The sequence below is a fragment of the Carassius auratus genome, unplaced genomic scaffold (genome assembly GCF_003368295.1).
Source record: "Carassius auratus strain Wakin unplaced genomic scaffold, ASM336829v1 scaf_tig00214896, whole genome shotgun sequence".
Classification (NCBI taxonomy): Eukaryota; Metazoa; Chordata; class Actinopteri; order Cypriniformes; family Cyprinidae; genus Carassius; species Carassius auratus.
In genome coordinates this window covers 169975-192554 of record NW_020527846.1, presented here as the reverse complement: position 1 = coordinate 192554, position 22580 = coordinate 169975, and the positions used below count along the sequence as shown (strand labels likewise).

Genomic DNA, 22580 nt, shown 5'->3' with positions numbered 1-22580 from the left:
GTCACATTGTACTGCTATTATTTTGAACAAGACTGTATCTTCTATTAGTGTCATTTTACATTTCACAAACTGAATAGAAATTATGTGAATTCAGTAGAAATGCTTGATCATTCTAGAACTAAGACACTGTTTTCTTTTAGTCTTTCTTTTTAGTGTTTGTTCCACTCTGATGTGTAATGATGATATGATCAGGTCATTAGAGAGAATGGTTTCTGTGTAGGTGTTTGTTTCTGATTAAACTGCATTAGTCAGTCAGGCTTCTGAGCTGTTGTTACTCAGTAAACTAGTTCTACAGCTGATTCTACAGCTGCCGTGTTACTCAGTAAAGGCTGACTGGGTTCAGCTGGTTCTACAGGTTTTGGAAGATCCAGGATTTTAATCGAGCTCTGATCACCTGCTCCAGGATTGAAGAGAGGAACGAGTGATCCAGAGAATCTGCTGCTGATGGTCAGGAGATGTTTTCTCTCTGTGACGTTGTAAAATGACAGCTCACCGTGATCATAATCTAACAGAACTCCCAGTCGTTCAGGTCTCGGTGTCAGAGAGAGTTTAACTGGTGGATCAGTGTTGGTGTAAAAGCCACGAGGACCGTCTGAACACAAGAACCAGAAACCAGCTGATGCAGTTAAAGCAGAACTGTCTCTTGTAGTAAAGTTTCCATGTTTCACCACACCGATTATCCAGAAGTTTTTGGGAGGTGTATTTGCTTGTTTCAGCTCTACTTCCCAATAGTGACGACCAGAGGTGAATCGTTGGGCTCCGTAAGCACATAATTCATATGGAAACCCCTCTCCAGTGGGTTTATATTCACTACCGTCCCTCAAGATTTTACAGTTATCAGAAACTCTCAGATCTGGATGTAAACGCTCACGGTCGATAGTGATCTCAACTGTGAGGAAAAAAATAAAAGTTTTCCCTCCTAGTTTTGCGTGTATAAGATGATATTTACACATATCTTCATATTTAACTGAAATGATGGCTTACCTGCATGTTTCCTCAGTTCTTCTATATTTGTGTCTCCCACAACTAAAATAAGAACAGACAATTTTAGAGAAAGACAACTACAGCTGTAACTGAGAACATGCACTGATCTGACACAATATTAAAACCCCCGACAGGTGAACTCCTACCAAAAGAGTTACAAGGAAAGACGACCAGTGAACCAGAGTCAGGGTCATGGGTGTACAACTGATCCATGATCCACACACACACACACGGAGCAGTGGGCATCATTTATGCTGCGGTTCAGTGTCTTGCTCAAGGACACCTAAGTCATGGTATTACAGGCCCAAGACTCAAACCCACAACCTTAGGGTTAGGAGTCATACTCTATAACCACTAGACCATTATAAAATAAATATGGTGGGTCCCACTTTATATTAGGTGGCCTTAACTACTTTGTACTTACATAAAAAAAATAATTACAATGTACTTATTGTGTTCATATTGTATTGTAGAACACTTTTGCTGCTATTGAGGTGGGATAGGGGTAAGGTTAGGGAGAGGGTTGGAGGTATGGGTAAGTTTAAGGGTGGGTTAAGGTGTAAAGTATGGGTCAACAGTGTAATTATAAATGTAATTACAGAAATTACAAACAGATGTAATTACATGTAGTTTTAAAAACATGTATGTACACAATAAGTACATTGTACTAAATTATTAATTAAAATGTAAGTACATAGTAGTTAAGGCCACTAAATATAAAGTGGGTCCATATGGTGGGTTAACAAGATGAATTTGGAAGTGAGGGTTTACAGATCAAAATGCAAGCGGGAGAAGCCTCATTACGGTTTGTCAGAGTAAGATTCAATTAATTTACATTCAACCAGTTTAATATGGAGATGCACTGAAGTGTAGACCTTTGGCATAAATGATGTGTGTGTTCATGATTTGTGTGTGTTCACTGCTGTGTGTGTGTGTGTGTGCATTTCGGATGGGTTAAATGCAGAGCACAAATTCTGAGTATGGGTCACAATACTTGGCTGAATGTCACTTCACTTTCTTTGTGTTTTTGATCTACACTGTACAAGACATGAGAAGAACTAACTATTTAGGTCCGTATGTTACCAGACTCACTCATTTTAATGTAAGCTAGTTTTAGCCATTATTCCATTGCCCATCCTCTCATCATACCTGGAATCAGTGTTATAAGTACTACCGGCACATTCTTTTTGAGAACTTCTCATCTTCCAATGTTTCTCTATGTCGCTGAAACCTAAAGATGTCTGAGATCCGGTCCTTGCACAACTGATACTCAACTGCCATTGGCTCATCTGCATTCGAGGGGAGGGGCTTACCGATAGGTCAACTGAGCAACTAATCCCATGGAGACCCCACTAAAGCCCTGCATGGGCCTAAAATTATTAGAGCATTTTTTGTTTGTTAGATTCAAGTTTTTGTTATTAAAGTGACGACCAAGTGGCCAGAGGATAATTTAGCCTCTCAAATCTACGCTTCACTTGCATAAAATAAAATCCATAGAAATAAAACACTTGTTAATTTACACAATGTTAATTTATACCTTTAACACCACCACAGTAAAAAGGCTGTTCAGCAGCTCACATGGCATTTAAAAACAAATGGGCAATACAATCTAAATCAATAAAGCAAAAAAAAAAAAAAACAATCAGGATATCACCACAGGGTGTAGATATTCTTATTTCCAAGATTTTATAACAGATTATTGAACAAGCCCAATCCCAAATGAAAAACATACCTATGCATGACATGGAGGTGCCAGCGTGATCACTGGTATTTTCCCCTGAAAAGATAAGAGTAATATATAACTCTTCACCTTGTTAAGGGTTTACTTTTATTTAAATATATTCACAATAACAAAACATTGTGCTTTTGTAAATTAAAGGAAACAATTAGGATATGCTCTCTGCCATCTCAGTCTCTTTGAGCTGGAGCTTGTCACAAAAATGAACTGAAACAAAGCGTATATTGTGCTTGCCTCACTGACATGAGAATTGTATCTACAGAGATATTGAAATATCTACTTTGAAATGAACCAAACCAAAAATAAATACTCTCTGATTGTGTAATCTGTATGAAAGTTGCTTCACTGTACTGTGGAGATGGTGTGATAGTATCATCAACTCCATCTTTGTAGCTGTCATTGACTCAGAAAACACTTGTTTATAAATAAATAATACAAATATCTCCTCATTTCCCCCCCTGACACATTCATAGTTTCCTGTGGCTCAGAGCATTGCGTTAGCAGCGCAAAAGGTAGTGGGTTCAGATCCCAGGGAACACATGTTTGGTAAAGGATTTTAGCCTGACTGTACGTCGCTCTGGATAAAAGTGTCTGCTTAATGAATAAATATAATGTCATAGTCATTACAGTGCTCATGGCAAAGCTCATTCAGGTTTACATTCAAGAAAATAAATTAATACAAATGTGTGATTAGTCAGTTTAAATTAACAAGTACCAGTTGACTAATCTTCAGTCGGGGGTAGCCCTAGTTTTAACCCAGTCATCCTTTCTTTTATAACTCTTCCAGCTGAGCTGATGCCATGCTCACTGCTGGTGGTGTGGACTCTAAACACTGTGTAAGCCAGTCTTGACAGTCATCGTAGCATGGACTCATGTTGTTTCAACCAACACAGCTCATCTCTTCCATTACCTGAACTGACAGATGTCTAAAATATAAAAAGGAGAAGCTTAAAACAGGCCAGATGCCCAGCCCATCTGAGATTCGGCCCGGAATAAGATACACAAGGCTCTAGGCCCCATCTCACAACTTTGAAGATCTGCTGCTGAAGTGTTAGTGCCAGAGACCAAAGGACATGTTCAGATGTTATGTGAAGCGCTTGCTTTGACGCATCAGAGCTGTTTTGGCAGGATGAGGGGGATCTACACAATGTTAGGCATGTGCTATTGATATCGTGCCTGATCAGTGTACAAGGAGCATAATTAGCTTATGCATTTCCCATTTTATTATATTCACAATCCATTATAATAGACATTTATAAGAAATTGTGTCTGTAATACTTTGTAAAATAAACAGTGACATGTTAAAAATCTGGTATACAAACTTTTATATATAATCTATGCTTCTATACTCTATAATTTTTAATTTTAAAACAAGAAAAATGATATGAAATACAATGCAATCTTTTTTACAGATTATCTTTTTTTTCTTCCATTAAACCACAAGATGCTCTTCAATAAATGTATTTATGAAAGATGATGTCTAGTTGGGAATAATAACAAAGATATTTTCACTGGTGCACTCAGACTTCTCTGCACTGTGATATAAAACGAAACATGCTACGATGCTAATTCATTTTTAATGTGTTTGTGGTTAGTAACAATTACTGGTTGACCTCAGCAAATACAGTCACAAGAACAAACCACTTCTCCAAATACCTCTGTTTTCCAGATCCGCCAGAGTTTCCTCCTCATGACCTAAAATAACAGAAAATATCGTTGAAGAAGTTAATTATCAATCTACTTTACAAATACTCCAAGGACGTTGAACTACAAAACAATAAAAAAAATGTCACTTAACCCGTTCAGACAGAGAGACAGATTTTCATTCATATATTTACTTATATTGCCATGAATGTGTAACAAACTATCCATTGGGTTCAATGTTTTTTGGCTCGGGGTCAAATGTCATTTCTGAGGTTGGCATTACACATTATGAGAGTCCAACTCATTTGTGTAAAAGTATTTTGTTAGTTCATTCTATCAATCCAGTAAACAGTATCAATCCGTTTTTTGTGTATTAGTTGTAATAAAAACACTAATTTCTTCGAGATCAGGTGACATAAAGATAAGATTTGAAACAATGTGCCTTTATCACGTAACTCATTCATCAGTGATTGTTTTGGCTATGAATTCTACAGTCACAAACACAGAATGATTTCCATCATACCTGCCATGTGATTTGGTGTTACTCTGTTATGTACTCTGTTCATTTCTGTGTTTAACCACTTTATTTTATGCATATGTATCATGGATTATGTGAAAAACTGTACCTTTTAGTTTCCCTCTGTATTTGTAGAGAATCAGCCCAATCAAGCCCAGAACACAAATGAGAACGATGAGGGAAATGGAAAGAGCATTCCATGGACTTGATGAACCTGAGAAATACAAACCAGATTAATCTAAACACCTTCAAAAAATATGAATCATTTACAGTAATTTGAAGTAGAAAAATTGTTGTTAACATTCACAACACTTTTTGCATTTGAAAGACGACAATCGTACAGAATAATATAATGGATGTGATCTGCATGGTGAAACATCTCTCTATAAAGGGTAGTTGATAAATAAGGGGGACTGGGATATACATACTGAAGTTAAGTTTACAGGAAAAACATTTGCACATGAAAAACATTCACAGGGATAAAGTTCAAGCAAGCTTGTTCACTTTGTATGTGAGAACTACAAATATTCTTGTTTGAGGCTCAAGTGTAAGTGACAATGTTCACTAACCTGAACAGATGGCTTGTATGTGAATACTACTTTCCTTCAATTCTCCAGTTCTGAGAGAGACTGAACATGAGACCAGTTGAGCGTCTGAGAGAGAGACGGCCGTCCAGCTGTGGACAGAGATCATCTCATCTGCTCCACGAGTGTGAGATGTTCCTCCAGGACGGAGAACCCTTCCTTCATCTGACATCCAGGAGACACTGGGCTCTGGATACCAGCCACTGGACCTGCAGCTGATGTTCACACGACCATCATCTAGAGACTCTGGAGACAGGACAGGAGTGGATCCTAAAGCTGATGAGAGGAGAGACAGATGCTCAGATCTTAGTAGTAGTAGCCCTTTATTATCACTAGTCACAAGTAACAGTGAAATTAGCCATAAACCTGTCCATACATACATACGTACAATATGACAAGGGGGTAGACAGGACAGGAAGACAGGCAATTGAGGAAGAAATATAGCATAACATTAGGAAAGTGAGGAGAAAAAAAAAACATTCTCTGTGACTTTAATAAAGCAAATCTATCCTGTGAACACCAAAAATATATAGCCGGTGACAGTAATATACTGGACCACTGTTACACCACAATTAACTGATTTTGCATTACAAGCCTGTTTCGACAGCACTGATTAAAGTGTTTTTGAAGCTGCTGCCACTGATCAGGACGAGCCCAAAGATTCTGTAGTGCCTTCCTATCAGGACTTGTTTAACATACATGCATGGTTCACAGCAAAACTCAGCTCCGTCAGGCCAAAGACGATTCCTACATGAGTGGAGACAGGGTCTTGCACAATGAGGCCAGGAACACACTGATTAAGGAGATCAGAGTGGCTAAGAAGAGCTATGCAAAAAAAATCTGGAAAACCAGTTTTCAACCAACGACCCTGCTTCAGTGTGGAAAGGCATGAAAGACATTACAAATGTGGAGACCTGATGGGGTTTTACTGCAGGATTGAGACTCCCAGTTTCACACCCCACACCCATTCTGACCATCTCTCTACATAATCATCAGTTGATCCACCATCATCCCTATCCCAAAGAAACCCCAAATCAAAGGACTTCAATTTAAATTTAGGTGAGCTTTTTTGGCATGACAAAAACTACATGTGTATTGCAAAGCAGTTACAGCTGGGCTGCTTACAAATGTTGCACCTATGTATTAACAGAAATAAAAAGATTAATAGTAATAATACAAATATATAAAAGGTATTAAGCTTGTAGTGCAAAATGGATTAGTGTATGTAAGTGTACAAGTTATAAATAACATAAAATAAGATAAAGTATTAGATTTGAATAGGCAAAATATACATCTAAGTAATACAACACAGTAATATGGCATAACATAATCTACATTGGAGACATCAGGTCAGGGCAGGTTGAGTGTTTTCTCTAACATCATGACAGGCAGACACACACTGAGCAGCAAACACACAGCAGTTCTTGTGTTCTGCTAACAGATACGCCAGTTTCTCCTGCTTCGGAAGAGTTTTAAATGTCTGATGGATCTGCTGTATTTTATCATAGAACCCTGTCCGTATGTCCGTGTATTTGGGGCATTCTGTTAGGAAGTGCAGTTCTGTTTCCATCTGATTCAGATCACAGTGTGAACACAATCTCTGCTCCGCTGGCAGCCATGTTTTTCTGTGTCTGCCCGTCTCTATCATCAGCTTGTGTCCGCTGAGTCTGTATCTGGTCAGTGTGCTCCTCAGTTTCTAATCTGACACTGTGTACAGATACTCTGCCATACTGTACTCTTTCTTTAGAGCCAAATAGCATCGTATTTTACTCTGTTGTTGTGTTTGGGTTTACCAGTGAGTGATGTAATTCTGTGTGATTTGTGCAGTAATCTGATTGATTCTGATGTGATTCAGAGCATCAGTAGATGTTAGTGGAGCATCAGGACTCAAGCTCTGGATCAGCAGAGGGAGGGGACTGCTTTCTTTGCTCATCTCTTGGTATTCAGAATCAGAATCAGAATCAGAATGAGCTTTATTGCCAGGTGTGTTTACACATACGAGGAATTTGTTTTCGTGACAGAAGCTCCACAGTACAACAGAATGACAGCGACAGAACATAAAACACATAATAAAAGAATAAAAAATACAAATAAGTAGATAGTGAATGACAATATACAAATTGACAATTGTACGCAGGTATATTACAAAATGCAGTTATGTATGTACATGTGTATTATGTGCAAAATTTAAGTGTATACTAAGTATGTGTGTTAGATAAATAAATGTATGTGTATATAAATATAAAGTGTAGTGTGTTCGCCGTTATTATCAGCTGTTCATAAGATGGATTGTGGATTGCCTGAGGGAAGAAACTGGTCCTGTGTCTGGTCGTTCTGGTGCTCAGTGCTCTGTAGCGTCGACCAGATGGCAACAGTTCAAAGAGGGAGTGTGCTGGATGTGAGGGGTCCAGAGTGATTTTGACAGCCCTTTTTCTCACTCTGGATAAGTACAGTTCTTGAATAGAAGGGAGGGTTGTACCAATGATTCGCTCAGCAGTCCGGACTACCCTCTGTAGTCTTCTGAGGTCAGATTTAGAAGCTGAGCTGAACCAGACAGTTACTGAAGTACAGAGGATGGATTCGATGATGGTGGAGTAGAACTGTTTCAGCAGCTCCTGTGGCAGGTTAAACTTCCTCAGCTGGTGAAGGAAGTACAACCTCTGCTGGGCCTTTTTCACATTGGAGTCAATGTGATTGTCCCACTTCAGGTCCTGAGAGATAGTGGTGCCCAGGAACCTGAATGACTCCACTGCAGTCACAGTGCTGTTCATGATGGTGAGTGGGGGGAGTGCAGGGGGGTTTCTCCTGAAGTCCACAATCATCTCCACTGTTGAGCGTGTTAAGCTCCAGGTTTTGAGAGTGCACCAGACAGCCAGCTCTTTTACCTCCTGTCTGTAAGCAGACTCGTCACCATCCTGAAGGAGGCCGATGAGTGTGGTGTCATCTGCAAACTTCAGGAGCTTGACAGAGGGGTCCTTAGACGTGCAATCATTAGTGTACAGGGAGAAGAGCAGTGGGGAGAGAACGCAGCCCTGGGGAGCTCCGGTGCTGATTGTACGGGTGCTGGATGTGTATTTTCCCAGCCTCACTAGCTGCTGCCTGTCTGTCAGGAAGCTGTTGATCCACGGACAGATGGAGGTGGGCACGGAGAGCTGATTTAGTTTGGGCAGGAGGAGGTTTGGGATGATCGTGTTGAAGGCCGAGCTGAAGTCCACAAACAGGATCCTCACATAAGTCCCCGGTCTGTCTAGGTGTTGCAGAACATAATGCAGTCCGATGTTTACTGCATCGTCCACAGACCTGTTTGCTCTGTAGGCAAACTGAAGAGGATCCAGCAAGGGCCCAGTGATGTCCTTCAGGTGGGCCAGCACCAGTTTTTCAAATGACTTCATGACTACAGACGTTAGAGCCACAGGCCTGTAGTCATTTAGTCCTGTAATTTTGGTTTTCTTAGGGATGGGGATGATGGTGGAGCGTTTGAAGCATGAAGGGATCTGTTGAAGATCTTTGTGAAGATGGGGGCCAGCTGGTCAGCACAGGATTTCAGACAGGCTGGTGTAACACAATCTGGGCCCGGTGCTTTTTTACTTTTCTGCTTCCGGAAGACCTGGCGCACCGCATCCTCGCTGATCTGAATTGCAGGTGTGGGGGAGAGGGGGGATGCAGGAGGTGTGAATGGTGAGAGTGCTTGATTGGAGAAGTGTTCAGGATGGGTTGCAGGAGCTGTTAATGGTGTGAACGTTTGTTTGGAGAGGCATTCAGGACTGGTTGCAGGAGTTGTGAATGGTGTGAATGGTTGTGTGGGGAGGCGTTCAGGGCAGGTGATGGGTGTTCTTCTTTCAAACCTGCAGTAAAACTCGTTCAGATCGTCTGCCAGTCGTTAATTCTCCACAGTGCTGGGGGGTGGTGTCTTGTAATTGGTGATCTTCTTTAGACTTTTTCACACTGATGCTGAGTTGTTGAAAGTGAACTGAGTCCTTATTTTTTTCAGAATAGTTCATCTTTGCCACTTTGATCTCTTTTTCCAGTGTGTATTTAGCCTGTTTATACAAGACATTGTCCCCCTTCACGTAAGCATCTTCTTTGGCCTGACGGAGCTGTCTGAGTTTTGCAGTGAACCACGGTTTGTCATTATTGTAAATTAGTTGAGTCTTTGTAGAAATACACATATCCTCACAGAAAACGATATATGATGTTACGGTCTCTGTGAGTTCATCCAGATCGGTTGCAGCAGCTTCAAAAACACTCCAATCAGTGATGTCAAAACAAGATTGTAAATCCTGCTCTGCTTCATTAGTCCATCTTTTAACAGTCCTTGATACAGGTTTAGCTGATTTTAGTTTCTGCCTGTAGGACGGTATAAGATGAACCAGAAGGTGATCAGAACGTCCCAAAGCTGCTCGTGGAACAGAGTGAAATGCATCCTTTATTGTGGTGTAACAGTGATCCAATATATTACTGTCTCTTGTGGGACATGTAACATGCTGTCTGTATTTTGGCAGTTCACGGGAGAGATTGGCTTTATTAAAGTCCCCGAGAATGATTAAAACAGAGTCCGAGTGTTGTTGTTCTGTCTCTGTGATCTGATCAGCGAGTTTCTGTAAAGCTGAGCTCACATGCGCTTGAGGATGGATGTAAACACTGACCAGAATGAACGAGTGAAACTCCCGCGGCGAATAGAACGGCCTGCAGTTAATGAAGAGTGTTTCGAGATTTGAGCAGCACGTCTTCTTTAACACAGTTACATCTGTACACCACCGTTCATTGATGTAAAAGCATGTCCCACCGCTACGCAATTTCCCCGTTGATTCTGCGTCGCGATCCGCTCTAAACAGCTGAAAGTCCGGCAGATGGAGCGCGCTGTCCGGTATGGTGTCATTCAGCCAGGTTTCCGTGAAACACAGAGCAGCAGAGTGTGTGAAATCCTTATTTGTCCGAGAAAGCAGAAGGAGTTCGTCCGTTTTGTTGGGTAGAGAGCGGAGATTTGCGAGATGGATGCTAGGCAACGGCGTTCGAAATCCGCACTTCCTGAGTCTTACGAGCGCTCCCGCTCGCTTCCCCCGTCTGCGCGTCCTGAATCGTTTGATCAGCACCGCTGCTCCTCCGATAACAATGTTCACTAAAACGTCTGAATAATTGAAATCCGGAAAAACATCTTGTGTTGCGTTCTGCCGAATGCTCAGCAGTTCATCCCTGGTGAAACTGATGGCAGGAATATAACTAAAGACAGGACAAACTAACAAAAACACAAAAACATATGCGGAGCACGTCATGGAGGCAGCCATCCTGTATCGGCGCCACACACCAGCCGATGAAGGGCTTTCTAATGATATGATTGGGGGTCACTGAGTTTCAGATGTTTCCAGAATTTAATTGCCCTTTTTTGTATCTTTACGATTAGAAGATATTTGCCTAATTCTGCCCTGCATGCGTTATTTGTTGTATGCCGGTGCACGTGTAATATATTTTTACACAGTTCTGCATGCAGGGTCTCAATTTGATGTTTTTCCCATTTGGTGAAATCTTGATTTGGATTGGTCAGTGGACCCCACACCTCACTGCCATAGAGTACAATGGGCTCAATTACTTATTCTAATATTATATATTAGGATCAAATTTATTTTCCGTTTTTAAAGATTGGTGTGATCAAGCCTTGATTCCAGATGTCAGGGAAGTAACCTACACTCAGAACCACATTAATAGTTTTAGAATGGCCAATTGAAATTTACTGCTTGTCTGTTTTATCATTTCATTTAATATCCCATCAGGACCAGTTGATTTTTTGAGTTGGAGGTTGTTGTTTTTTTTGGGGCGGCAGTGGCTCAGTGGTTCATGTAGGTTGTCTACAAACCGGAAGGTTGGTGGTTCAATCCCTGGCTCCACCTGACCAAGTGTCGAGGTGTCCTTGAGCAAGACACCTAACCCCAGCTGCTCCCGACGAGCTGGATGTGCCTTGAATGGCAGACACCGCAGTTGGTGTATGAATGAGTGTGTGAATGGGTGAATGTGAGGCAAATTGCAAAGCGCTTTGGGTGACCATGTGGTCTGTTGAAAGCGCTATATAAATGCAGTCCATTTATCAGTTGTTGGGAAATCTAATGGGTTTTGGTTATCTTTGATTGCAAATTCTAGTTTTCCCAACTGGTTGATTGTTTGATTTTGTTAACAGTTTGTGTCTGTTTGTACTTCACTGAACAATGTTTGGAAATTACTTTCCCATATTTCTCCATTTTGGATTGCCAATTCTTCATGATTGTTTTTTTTTTTTTTCAGATTGTTCCAATTATTCCAAAATTGGTTTGTGTTCACTGATTTCTCAATTGTCGTGAGTTGTTTTTGGGTGTATTGTGTTCTTTTGGTTCTGAGTGTATGTTTGTATTGTTTTAGTGTTTCACAGTAAGGAAGATTGATCTATGCATTATTTGGTTCTCTGTGTTTCTGATTTGACAGTGTTCTCAGGTTTTTGTGAATAGTTTGGCAGTCCTGATCAAAGCATTTTTTTGTCATTTTTGAGTATTTGATAATTCCATTTTTTGTTTTCAGTTTGGATTGTTTTGCTGATTTTCGAAATATGTAATTTAAATCTTTGACTGCAAGATTGACACCTTCATTAGTGTGAGCATAGGTGTTATTTAGAAAGTTAATATCAGCTAAAATCAGGTATTTATGTGAGGATCCTGTTTGTGGACTTCAGTTTGACCTTTAACACCACCATCCCAACACTCCTACAGACAAAACTGACCCAGCTCTCTGTCCCTAGCTCTATCTGTCAGTAGATCACCAGCTTTCTGACAGATAGGCAACAGTTAGTGAGACCGGGGAAATTCACATCAAACAGCTGCTCCACCAACTCTGGTGCCCCTCAGGGATGTGTTCTCTCCCCTCTGCTTTTCTCCCTGTACACCAACGACTGCACCTCTAAAGACCCCTCTGTCAAGCTCCTAAAGTTTGCAGACGACACTACAGTAATCGGCCTCATCCAGGACGGTGATGAGTCTGCTTACAGATAAGAGGTTGAGCAGCTGGCTGTCTGGTGCAGTCTTAACAACCTGGAGCACAAAACAGTGGAGATGATCGTGGATTTTCTCACCATCATGAACAGCACTGTGGCTGCAGTGGAGTAATTCAGATTCCTGGGCACCACTATCTCTCAGGACCTGAAGTGGGACAATCACATTGACTCCATTGTGAAAAAGGCCCAGCAGAGGTTGCACTTCCTTTGCCAGTCGAGTAAATTCAACCTGCCACAGGAGTTGCTCACATAGTTCTCAGCCATCATTGAGTGTCTACTGTGCACATCAATAACTGTCTGGTTTGGTTCAGCTACAAAATCAGACATCAGAAGACTACAGAGGATGCTGTGGACTGCTAAGAGGAGGATTGGTGCTCTCCTGCCAACTCTTAAAGAACAGTATGTATGTAATATGAGATTATGGGAAGTCGTGGCTTAGTGTTTAGAGAGTTTGACTCCTAACCTTAAGGTTGTGGGTTTGAGTCTCGGGCCAGTAATGCAACGATTGAGGTTCTCTTGAGCAAGGTACTGAACCCCCAGCTGCTACCTGGGCACTGCACAATAAATGATGCCCACTGCTCTGGGTGTCTGTTCACTGCCGTCTGTGTGCACTTTGGATGGGTTAAATGCAGAGCATGAATTCTGAGTATGGGTCACCATACTTGGCTGTATGTTACGTCATGTCACTTCACTTTATACAGGGCTCAGAAAATAACTCTGGATCCCTCACATCCAAGCTGTCTGCTTCTTAAACTTTTGGTTCAAGAAGCAGAACTGGCAGGCACAATAAAAGTTTCTTCCCCCAGGCATTCAACCTCATGAACAGTTAAATGCTCTCCCCATTGTGCAATACTGGTAATATTTACTTGAGACCACCAATCTTAGTCTATCCCTACATATTGCTCTATTATATTACATCTACAACACACCTGTAGATAAAAAAAATTCAGATTTCGTTTATCATATACATATACATCTTTATCTTTTTATTATCTTTGTGTTGTAGTTGTCTCCGTGTACTGGAAACTTATGTGACCAAAACAAATGAATTTTATGTGCAAACATACTATTTGATACATACAATAAAGCTCTTTCTGATTATAATTTATAAATATGGGTATTATTGAGGAACAAAAAAAAATGACTTAAATGTTGTGATCAACTAATATCACAACATGAAGAAACAGTCGAGCAACATAGAAGGACGGCAGCTTGTGAGTGTTTTGTCTTGTTTTCTCATCAGACTAGTGTGTGATCATCATTGCTAGGAAAGTTGTTTGGTTTAAATTGTGTGTGTCTTACCGTGGTTAATACGTGCTGAAAGTGGCGCTTGGTTTTGCGTTTGCCTATCGCGGGACTGCCTGGTTTCGATCTGCTAAATAGTGAGGCGTGGCCAAAGCCAGTGAAAGTACTTAATTAGCTGTTTGGAAAGCACTTGTCAGAAGAAACAGTCGAGCAACATAGAAGGACAGCAGCTTGTGAGTGTTTTGTCTTGTTTTCTCATCAGACTAGTGTGTGATCATCATTGCTAGGAAAGTTGTTTGGTTTAAATTGTGTGTGTCTTACCGTGGTTAATACGTGCTGAAAGTGGCGCTTGGTTTTGCGTTTGCCTATCGCGGGACTGGCTGGTTTCGATCTGCTAAATAGTGAGGCGTGTCCAGCTGACTTCAATCACAGGTAATCAGGCTAATACAAAGCACTAGGTTTCACCGCGGCAGCGGTCGTGGCAACCCTCGTGTGAACCCTCCTCGTGTGAAGACCGATGAGTGTAAAGACAATCGACTCTACCTGCGCGACTCCACCGAGCAAGGACAACGACAGGGCACCTGAGTATTGCTTTTCTCTTTTTTTCCACTCTTTGTATAGTTTTCTCAAATATATCTTACACTTGTAGTCACTATGTGCTTTCAGATCTCTACTATCACTACTAACACTCGGAGAGCACGCTATATACGTCGCAGGAAGGCCTGTCTGACAAACCTACGCCATGTCCCTCTGACCTCTACTACTATGCTCTCTATTCCAGTTGGTCTCTGGAACTGCCAGTCTGCAGTTAACAAAGCAGACTTAATTTCCTCTATTGCTACCCATTCCGGTCTCAACCTCATGGCACTGACATAGACTTGGATCAAACCTGAAGATACTGCCACCCCTGCAGCCCTCTCTACTAATTTCACTTGTTCCCACACTCCTTGTACCACTGGGAGGGGTGGAGGTACAGGTCTCCTTATATCCAAAGAATGGAAATTTGAACTTCAGCCATCACCTACAGGTACTGGTTCATTTGAATCACATGCCATTACTGTAACCCACCCTGTTAAAATTCACTTTGTGGTCATTTATCGTCCTCCAGGTCAACTGGGAAACTTCTTGGAGGAGTTGGATGTGCTGCTATCAAACTTTCCTGAAGATGGTACTCCTCTGGTACTGCTTGGTGACTTCAACATCCACTTAGATAAACCCCAGGCTGCTGACTTCAAAACTCTGCTCACCTCATTTGATCTCAAGCTAGTGTCCACTACAGCGACTCACAAATCGAGCAACCAACTTGACCTCATCTACACGCACGGTTGCTCTGTGGACACCTCTTCAGTTGCTCCACTGCACACCTCTGATCACTTCCTCATTACTGCTAACCTAGCACTTACTCCTGAAGTGGCACACACTCCAACGCAGGTCACCTTTCGACGGAACCTACGCTCACTCTCTCCATCTCGCCTATCTGCTGTGGTTTCATCCTCTCTTCCACCATTCTCTCAGTTTTCTGCTCTGGACACGAACAGTGCTACGGACACTCTTTGCTCCACTTTAACATCTTGCATGGACAACTTTTGCCCACTATTGTCTAGACCAGCACGCATTGCCCCATCTGCCCCCTGGCTGTCCGAGGTTCTCCGTGAACATCGCTCTAAACTCAGGGCTGCAGAGAGGAAATGGCAGAAATCAAAAAAATCTACGGACCTCAGTGTGTATCAATCTCTCCTCTCTTCCTTCTCTGCAAATATCTTCACAGCTAAAACATCCTACTACCACAACAAAATTAACAGCTGCTGTGACGCTCGGACACTATTCAAGACTTTCTCTTCTCTTCTTAATCCGCCGCCTCCACCTCCTCCATCGAATCTTACAGTGGACGACTTTGCAGCTTTCTTCACAAATAAGACTAGATCCATCAGTGAACAATTCTCCACACCACAGACTGAGGAAACTTCACAATGACTGATGCACACTCTTTATCCTCCTTCTCCCCACTCTCAGAGATGGACGTCTCCAAAATTCTCCTGTCCAATCATCCTACTACTTGTCCACTTGATCCTATCCCCACTCACCTCCTTCAAGCGATCTCTTCTTCAGTCATACCTTCACTTACTCACATTATCAACTCCTCTCTTCAATCTGGAACATTTCCCTTAGCATTCAAGCAGGCTCGGGTAAGCCCACTGCTCAAGAAACCATCTCTAAATCCAGCGCTTCTTGAAAACTACAGACCGGTATCCCTTCTTCCATTCATTGCAAAGACACTTGAGCGGGCTGTGTTCAACCAGCTTTCTATGTTCCTTGGACAGAACAACCTCCTGGACAGCAACCAATCTGGCTTCAAAAGTGGCCACTCAACTGAGACTGCTCTGCTCTCGGTTACTGAAGCCCTGCGACTAGCAAGAGCAGCTTCAAATTCCTCGGTACTCATCTTACTGGACCTGTCTGCTGCTGTTGACACTGTTAATCACCAGATTCTCCTGTCCACCCTCAGAAAGATGGGAATCTCTGGAACTGCTCTCCTGTGGGTTAAGTCCTACCTCTCTGACAGATCCTTCAGTGTGTCTTGGAGGGGTGATGTTTCTAAGTCACACCACCTTGCTACTGGAGTTCCTCAAGGCTCAGTACTTGGACCACTTCTCTTCTCCATCTACATGACATCTTTAGGATCTGTCATTCAGAAGCATGGCTTTTCTTATCACTGCTACGCTGATGACACCCAACTCTACTTCTCATTCCAGCCTGATGACCCGACGGTAGCTGCTCGCATTTCAGCCTGTCTGAGTGACATTTCTAGCTGGATGAATGACCATCACCTTCAGCTTAACCTTACAAAGACTGAACTACTGGTAATTCCAGCCAACCCATTGATTAATCACAACTTCTCTATACAGCTGGGCTCGTCAACCATAACTCCTTCGAGGACAGCCAGAAACCTAGGAGTTGTGATGGATCATCAATTAAGCTTCACTGACCACATTGCTACAACGACCCGGTCCTGCAGGTTTGCCTTATACAACATTAGGAAGATTAGACCCTTCCTGTCAGAGCAAGCAACCCAACTTCTTGTCCAAGCTCTTGTTCTCTCCAGACTGGACTATTGTAATGCTCTCCTGGCGGGCCTTCCTGCATGTACTGTCAAGCCTCTGCAAATGATCCAGAATGCAGCAGCGAGGATTGTCTTCAATGAGCCAAAAAAAGCTCATGTTACTCCTCTCCTCATCAGGTTACACTGGCTACCAGTAGCTGCTCGCATCAAATTCAAGGTACTGATGCTTGCCTACAAGACGACCACTGGCACGGCACCAACTTACCTAAACTCACTGGTTAAATCCTATGTGCCCTCCAGAAGTTTGCGCTCTGCAAGTGAACAACGCCTTGTGGTGCCATCCCAAAGAAATTCAAAATCACTCTCACGGACCTTTTCCTGGACTGTGCCCAGCTGGTGGAATGATCTCCCAATCTCAATTCGTACAGCTGAGTCTTTACTCATTTTCAAGAAACATCTAAAGACTCATCTTTTTCGCCTGCACTTAACCTACTAACACCAGTACTTTTCCTTTTCTTGTCTTTTTCATTTAATTAAAAAAAAAAAAAAAAAAAAATTCTATACACCGGGCTATGCGTTCTATACTAGACTAACTGAGACTTGTCATGGCACTTGTATTCTGTTGTTGTTCTCTTGTTGACCTGACTGCTTCTATTGTTCTCATTTGTAAGTCGCTTTGGATAAAAGCGTCTGCTAAATGATTAAATGTAAATGTAAATGTAAATATATTGGCCGATATATGGCATTGTTTGTCATGTTTTTTATGTCTGGCTGACAAGTGTTTAAAGTTTTATTCTGACAGTGATGACTTAATAAGTAGGGTTACAGGTCAAGAAATTAGTATTTAAAGTATAACAGCAAATGTTTTTCACCAATATATCGGTTACACTTGATTTCCACTTTAGACGTTCTACTGACTTTAAGTAACTTTGCAACTATATGTCAAGTAACTCTCATTAGTAGACTAATAGTAATAAGTAGACTAATAGTAGTATTAGTAGACTGTTAGGGTTAGTACAATAGGTTGACATGCAATTGCACAGTTAATTATAGCGAACAGAATGTCTAATGTGGGCAGTCAGTTAACTATTTACCTGAACTATTAATAAGATGTAAATCTTTTGAAAATGGCTACTCACCCATGATTTTGAGAACCACCTCTTCACTCCCATATGAATGTTCTCCGCTCACATAACAGTGAAATGGACCTTCATCCTGAAAAGTGAGTTTCTCCAGCCGTAGAGAGACATCTCCATCCTTCAGTCCACCAGACTGATCTGACCGCAGAGCCAGAGAGCTTCGGTTCCTGTATGATTCCTCCTGGATGTCCTGGATCTTCCCGTGATTATAGAGGAGAACAGGATTGCTGAACTGATCCTGACGGTACCAGCGGATCTCCAGAGCTCCAGCGTTCTCAGGAGGAGAGATCCAGCAGGGAAGAGTCACTGTGGATCCCACATGAGCCACTATAGGATCAGGAGGAACCACCACAGTCAACGACACTGAGAGACAGAGAGAGACACACTCAATTAAATAAACAGTGCATTAGCTATGATATTTCAAGTGTGATCACGTTCCACTCTGCAAATGTTTGCAGAAGGAATCCAGTCATTTAAATTGTAATACACACAATCTACCAATACTGTATCAGTTTCGGGCCTGATATTGCACTCCTTTAAACATATACATTGAGTGCACTGCAGCACAGACGCACAAGCTGTACAAAACGAAGATCTCTCATCTTGTGATGTTCGTCATGAAGCCAAGTATCAAAAGAGATGAGTTTTCAGCTGTTACTTGAAAATTGCCAGGGATTCAGCATTTCGGATAGGGGTGGGAAGATCATTCCACCAGCTAGGAATGGTGAACAAGGTTGTCACTAGCAGATCTCAGACTTCTGGAGGGGGCATAGATTTCTGGTAGTGAGTGGAAGTAGAGTGTAACTGTCCCAGCTATTTAAAACCAGGCCTGCTACAGAAGAATGAGGGGGGAATCAATCTTGCACTCTATCCTACTGGATACTGTGTTAAGGGTGTACATGAATCAACAAAGGACAAGAAAGAAAAATCTTTTTACAGCTTATAATAAATTTTTTCATAAACATCTTAAACACCAAACAAACAAAGCATTAAATAAATCACACAAAAGCACTCAAGTCAATATAAGTTCCATGTAATACAAAAATCTACAAAAGAAAAAAATTCATTAACTTGTTTACAAATTCTTCAACAAAGCATACACAAAATACAACTACAAACTCACAGCTGAGCAGCAAACAAAATGTTTCTCAAGCCAGGATTATTTAAGAGGTGTGGTTACTCAAACTGAAGCACCTCTTGCTCTGCTACATCCTCTTTTATACATAAGCTGAGTCTGTGGCTGTTCTATATGCAAACAGCAATGTCTTGAACTTGATGCGAGCCACAACCGGTAGCCAGTGCAAGGAGAAGAGAGGTGTAACATGGGCTCTTTTGGTTTCATTGAAGACCAGTCGTGCTGCTGCATTCTGAATCATTTCTAGAGGTTTGATTTTGCTTAATGGAAGTCCAGTCAGAAGTGCATTGCAGTAGTCCAGCCTAGAAATGACAAGGGCCTGGAAAAAAAACTGTGCAGCATGCTCCATTAGAAAGGGCCTAATCTTTCTGGTGTTGTGCAATGCAAACCTGCAAGATCAAGCAGTCTTTGTAATCTGGTCTCTGAAGGTCAGCTAGTCATCAAAGGTTACACTTAGATTTAGATTTAGTGTGAGTGCAGAAGATTGTAAAAAAAGTGTAAAGTGAAGTGTAGGAGAGATTTCTTGGAGGAGGTGTGAAGGCATTGGATCTAGAGGGCATGTTGTAGGATGGATGGAGAGGATAAGTTTTGATATGGGAATTTTATCAGTGAGTGTGGTTGATTTGAAATCCTGTGCATGTGGGGCTGTGACCTGACTACTTCTCATTCTGTTTTTTCTGTGAAGAATGTGGCGAAAACATCACCTGTCATAAAAGTGGTGGTATGTGGTGGGCCGGGACAAAGGGAAGAATTTAATGTTTTGAAGATATTGTGTGTGTCTGGAGCACTTTGGATCTTTTTTTGGAAGAATGATGATTTTGCAGTATGGAGTTAAGCAGAGAAAGATGAAAGCAAAGACTGATATATCCTCGGGATTAACAGATCTTTTGATTTGTGGCATTTTCTCTCTGCTGCCCTGAGTTTGGTCCGGTGCTCACTAAGGACACCAGATAACCAGGGGTTAGAAGGGGCAGCCGTGCTGGTCTGGAGGAGAGAGGACAAATATAGTCTAGACAAGAGTTTAAAGTTTAAAGTTTTTTTTAAATACAGTTAATAATACACTTATATTTCATCAATAATCTAAATATCATCTCAATATTTTCACTGGCCGGTAATGAGAGCACCGAAGAAAAACAGGGTCTAGATCCAAATGCAGGTAAGAACTCTTTATTAACAAAGTAGAAACAAAAACAGAAAAAAAAAAAAAAACACAAATATCAGAATCTGACCACAGGCACAAAACAGAAACCGGGATATGACACAATTATGGCAACCTAGTGCTTGCATCAGTCCACATATAAACAACTGATAATCCAGCCCAGAGAGTTGTGGGGAAAGAGTATAAATAGCCATCAGGATGGGCAACAGCCCACGTCCAGACTCATGACAAATATATGTCCGGCTCCAGTCGCAGTAACCAGTCTGGGGTAGCACAGAAATATATTTTTTTATAAGAAAGTTTAGACTAGTTTACTGCCTAAAACACAACTATTTATACTTAATTGTAATTTAGATATTTGTGTATTATCATATCAAGTAAAACTGAGTGAATATGACAATTTTTGTATTATTCATCACCTCTAGTTATTTAAATAATGGGGCTTACTATAGCTTTATTGTCCAGTCAGCTTGGCTCTGGTTCTCAAACCCCCAAAAGCTTGTTCTACAACATTGCATACTCATGGATGAGACACGCAGATAGTGATAAGAATGTGAAAAGGCTGGAAATCAACAGCACATGCATTCCAGACTGTAAAATGTGTTATTTTATGCATTTAAATTGTTTCATTTTTGTTTGCAGCTTTAATCAGCTTTTTGTTCATTTCACGACTTAAATGACTAAAAAACTACATTGTATGCTAACAGTTTCTTGTGCACTTATTTATAATGTCGCGATCAGAGTGTGGCACCACAGATTCAGATAAAGTTGAAGAGTGTGTGCTGTGACACAGTGAGATGGTTGACAGGACAGTTTTACTGACATACAGCCTAACAACATCTCATCATACTGCAGTTCACTGTAGTTCTTCTGAAGCTCATTTGGCTGCTGTAGCATGGCACTGAGGTGAAGCTGAAGTGCACATCTGAAAAGTCTCCCGTATGATGTGGATGCAAAGAAATACGCCAGTTCCACTTCTTAATAAATGCATTTCTTGTCAAGAAAAAGGGGACAAAAATGGCAGTTTTGATCAGAGTGGCCAAAGGGGTGATTGATACTGTAAAGTGCTGTGACACAATTGGTATTGTTAAAAGCACTATATAAATTAAGGTGACTATAGTCAGCTAAAGTCTGAAGCCCATTCCATTATATCAGAAAGCAGACATTACATTTAACCCAGATGATTCGCTGAAAAGAAAGCTGCTTGGACTGAAAGTGCATATTGTGCTTTATACATTGCTACACAGTTAACTATAGAAAAAACACACTTTTCATCTGTGAAATTTGACTAACTTAAGTAGTTAGTGATGCCAGAATATCTTTTTGGTTGATATTCATTAAGATCAGTGAGGCAGGCTGCCATTCTGGCTTTAAATGTCACTGAAAAACTGGTCATTGAGACCTACCTAAACTCATAGTAAAATAAAAATATAATGTTAAGACAGTTCTAATGGCCTGCACCTGGAGAGGGCACCTGCAACTATATTTTTGTCCCAAGCTAACGCCCAAGTTCAGGGGATCCCAGAAACTATAGTGGGCACCCCTGCGAATGGTAATCAATATGCCAAAAAAAAAAAAAAAAATACAAAATAAAAACAATTCCTACACCTTTACTATAATAAACTATGGTTATTTTAGTATGGGATAGTGAAGTTTATTGTCCCATTACACTAAGCACACATAAGGAATGGAATAATTCACCATAAAAATTTTAAAGATTCGCGTGTGTTTGTGTTGTTCTTACCTGAAGTCTCTATGAGGAGATTCAGTAAAACGATAATAATCCACAACATTCCTGTGAAAATACAGACTCCAATAAAACAAACTCTGAGGGAATAAATCACATGATAGAAATCATCGATCGGGCTGTTTTGTTCAATGAAAAAAAAAAAAAAAAAAAACTCACTAGAGACTCGTTCATTCAATCACAGCAATCTGATTTAAGTGAATCTGAGCCGTTACGTTCAACACAATAAAAGCGTCAAATATTAATGCTAAAACACACGGAAATCTTTCAGAATCCAAAAGGTACTCGAGATGTTCCTCCTTGTTTGCTTTCACTTTCTAAAAATAAAACTGCAGTCCGGTGTGATTCTGTTAGATGTGATTCTGTTTAATGCAATCTGCGATGCATGCAGTGTGTGATCTCTGTGACGAGCGCGCGAGGCGATCAGATGATTCAGTGTGATATGCGTATGATAATGCACGTGACGCGTCTAGGGAATTTGTACATTTTCCTGTTTGAGTGTAGTCAGATTTTTTTCAAAGTTATATAATTAACTAAATGCCATGTTACATTTATGTTGATATTCCCAACGCTACACTACCACAATCATGACAAGTTACAAGCATCATGACATTT

At 41.1% G+C, this 22580-nt stretch overlaps 1 protein-coding gene across 2 annotated transcripts; it reads right to left on the bottom strand.

Annotated features, from left to right (window-relative positions):
* Nucleotides 1-6: 6 nt before the first annotated feature.
* LOC113093131 (butyrophilin subfamily 1 member A1-like) lies at nucleotides 7-22362 on the bottom strand. Of its 2 annotated transcripts, XM_026258973.1 has the most exons (9): nucleotides 22125-22362; nucleotides 21963-22013; nucleotides 17925-18287; nucleotides 5453-5743; nucleotides 4993-5097; nucleotides 4379-4417; nucleotides 2717-2761; nucleotides 985-1026; nucleotides 7-889 (listed from the first exon to the last, which is right to left on the bottom strand). In XM_026258973.1, the coding sequence occupies exons 2-9, from the start codon at nucleotides 22009-22011 to the stop codon at nucleotides 276-278; spliced, it is 1548 nt and encodes a 515-aa protein (XP_026114758.1). In that variant the 5' UTR covers nucleotides 22012-22013; nucleotides 22125-22362; the 3' UTR covers nucleotides 7-275. The 2 variants fall into 2 exon arrangements, with proteins under 2 accessions (XP_026114758.1, XP_026114759.1); XM_026258974.1 differs by lacking the exon at nucleotides 22125-22362 and having other exon boundaries at nucleotides 21963-22089.
* Between the last annotated feature and the right edge of the window lie 218 nt (nucleotides 22363-22580).